At 46.7% G+C, this 1,182-nt stretch overlaps 1 protein-coding gene across 1 annotated transcript; it reads left to right on the top strand.

The window, feature by feature from the left end:
* Positions 1-19: 19 nt before the first annotated feature.
* LOC102204873 (amine oxidase [flavin-containing]-like) lies at positions 20-1,177 on the top strand (the record flags this gene model as incomplete). The annotated part of the gene is made up of 5 exons (XM_005755986.2): positions 20-193; positions 273-369; positions 836-889; positions 975-1,032; positions 1,121-1,177. Coding segments are annotated over exons 1-5 (381 nt in total), but the record flags the coding sequence as incomplete, so codon positions are not given.
* Positions 1,178-1,182: the final 5 nt, after the last annotated feature.

The raw sequence follows: 1,182 nt of genomic DNA, 5'->3' as shown, positions 1-1,182 counted from the left end.
ACGCACTGTGTACTGTCTCTGTCTCTGTGTTAGGCCAAGTATGTGATCGTGGCCACACCACCTGCTTTGAATCTGAAGATGCACTTCAACCCTGAGCTGCCCCCGCTGAGGAACCAGCTGATCAACCGTGTTCCCATGGGCTCTGTCATAAAGTGCATGGTCTACTACAGAGAGAACTTCTGGAGGAAAAAGGGTACGCAGGAAGTGAAAACACAGAGAGAGCGAATGCTGTTCAAGATGATGCCATTTCTAACGTTTTATTGTGTTACCAGGTTACTGCGGCAGCATGGTGATAGAGGAGGAGGGCGCTCCCATCGGCTTCACCCTGGATGACACAAAGCCTGATGGGACTGTACCTTGTATTATGGGGTTGGTACAGAGCTTCAAACAGTTCTCTGTAATTGTGTATATTTTGTATAATGATTCCATATTGTACACTACATCGCCAAAAATATTTGCCTGCCACAGGACAGCTTTCAGACCTGAGTTATAAGATTGGTTGGCAAGTGGTTACTGGAGGTTGCCAGATAGCGCTAAGTGATATCAGCAGCCCCAAAGAAGTATACAATGCTGCACCATGATGAGTGCTTTAGTCATCATTAGGGTGGAATACACATTTTTTTCACTAGTGATTATCAGAGGGTTACTGACTGGCCTGTAGGCTTGTGTCTCAGCTTTACCATCTGACTCTGACCTAGTATTCTCGCATGAGCTCCTACAAGAATTTCTATACAGTGTAGGACTTGTGCTTGAATGGAGCTAAACACAAGTGATAAAGTCATCCAACCAGCCACACATGCTCATGTAGTGTTTTCTCTTTTCACTCTCCCCCCAGATTCATCCTTGCCCACAAGTGCAGAAAGCTCTCAAGCCTGTCCAAGGAAGAAAGGTAGACACCAGTGGACAGAGATGGGAAAAAACTCTCACGAGCTGTGAGATCAGTTTAATCCCAACTCCTGTGTTGTTGTGTTTAGGTTGAGGAGGATCTGTGAGATCTACTCCAAAGTGCTGGGCACAGATGAGGCTTTGCATGTGAGTTTGGGTGCAGAGTGGTACACAGTCATGTGGATACTGTGGAATCACTTGACTGACTGCTCATGTGTCTGCTTGTTTCCTGCAGCCGGTGCACTATGAGGAGAAGAACTGGTGTGAAGAGGAGTACTCTGGAGGCTGCTACACAGC

Source organism: Pundamilia nyererei, unplaced genomic scaffold, assembly GCF_000239375.1.
Source record: "Pundamilia nyererei isolate P.nyererei 1_Seehausen unplaced genomic scaffold, PunNye1.0 scaffold06316, whole genome shotgun sequence".
NCBI classification, from domain to species: domain Eukaryota; kingdom Metazoa; phylum Chordata; class Actinopteri; order Cichliformes; family Cichlidae; genus Pundamilia; species Pundamilia nyererei.
The sequence above is the reverse complement of the archived record's forward strand: the minus strand, read 5'-3'. Positions and strand labels throughout refer to the sequence as shown.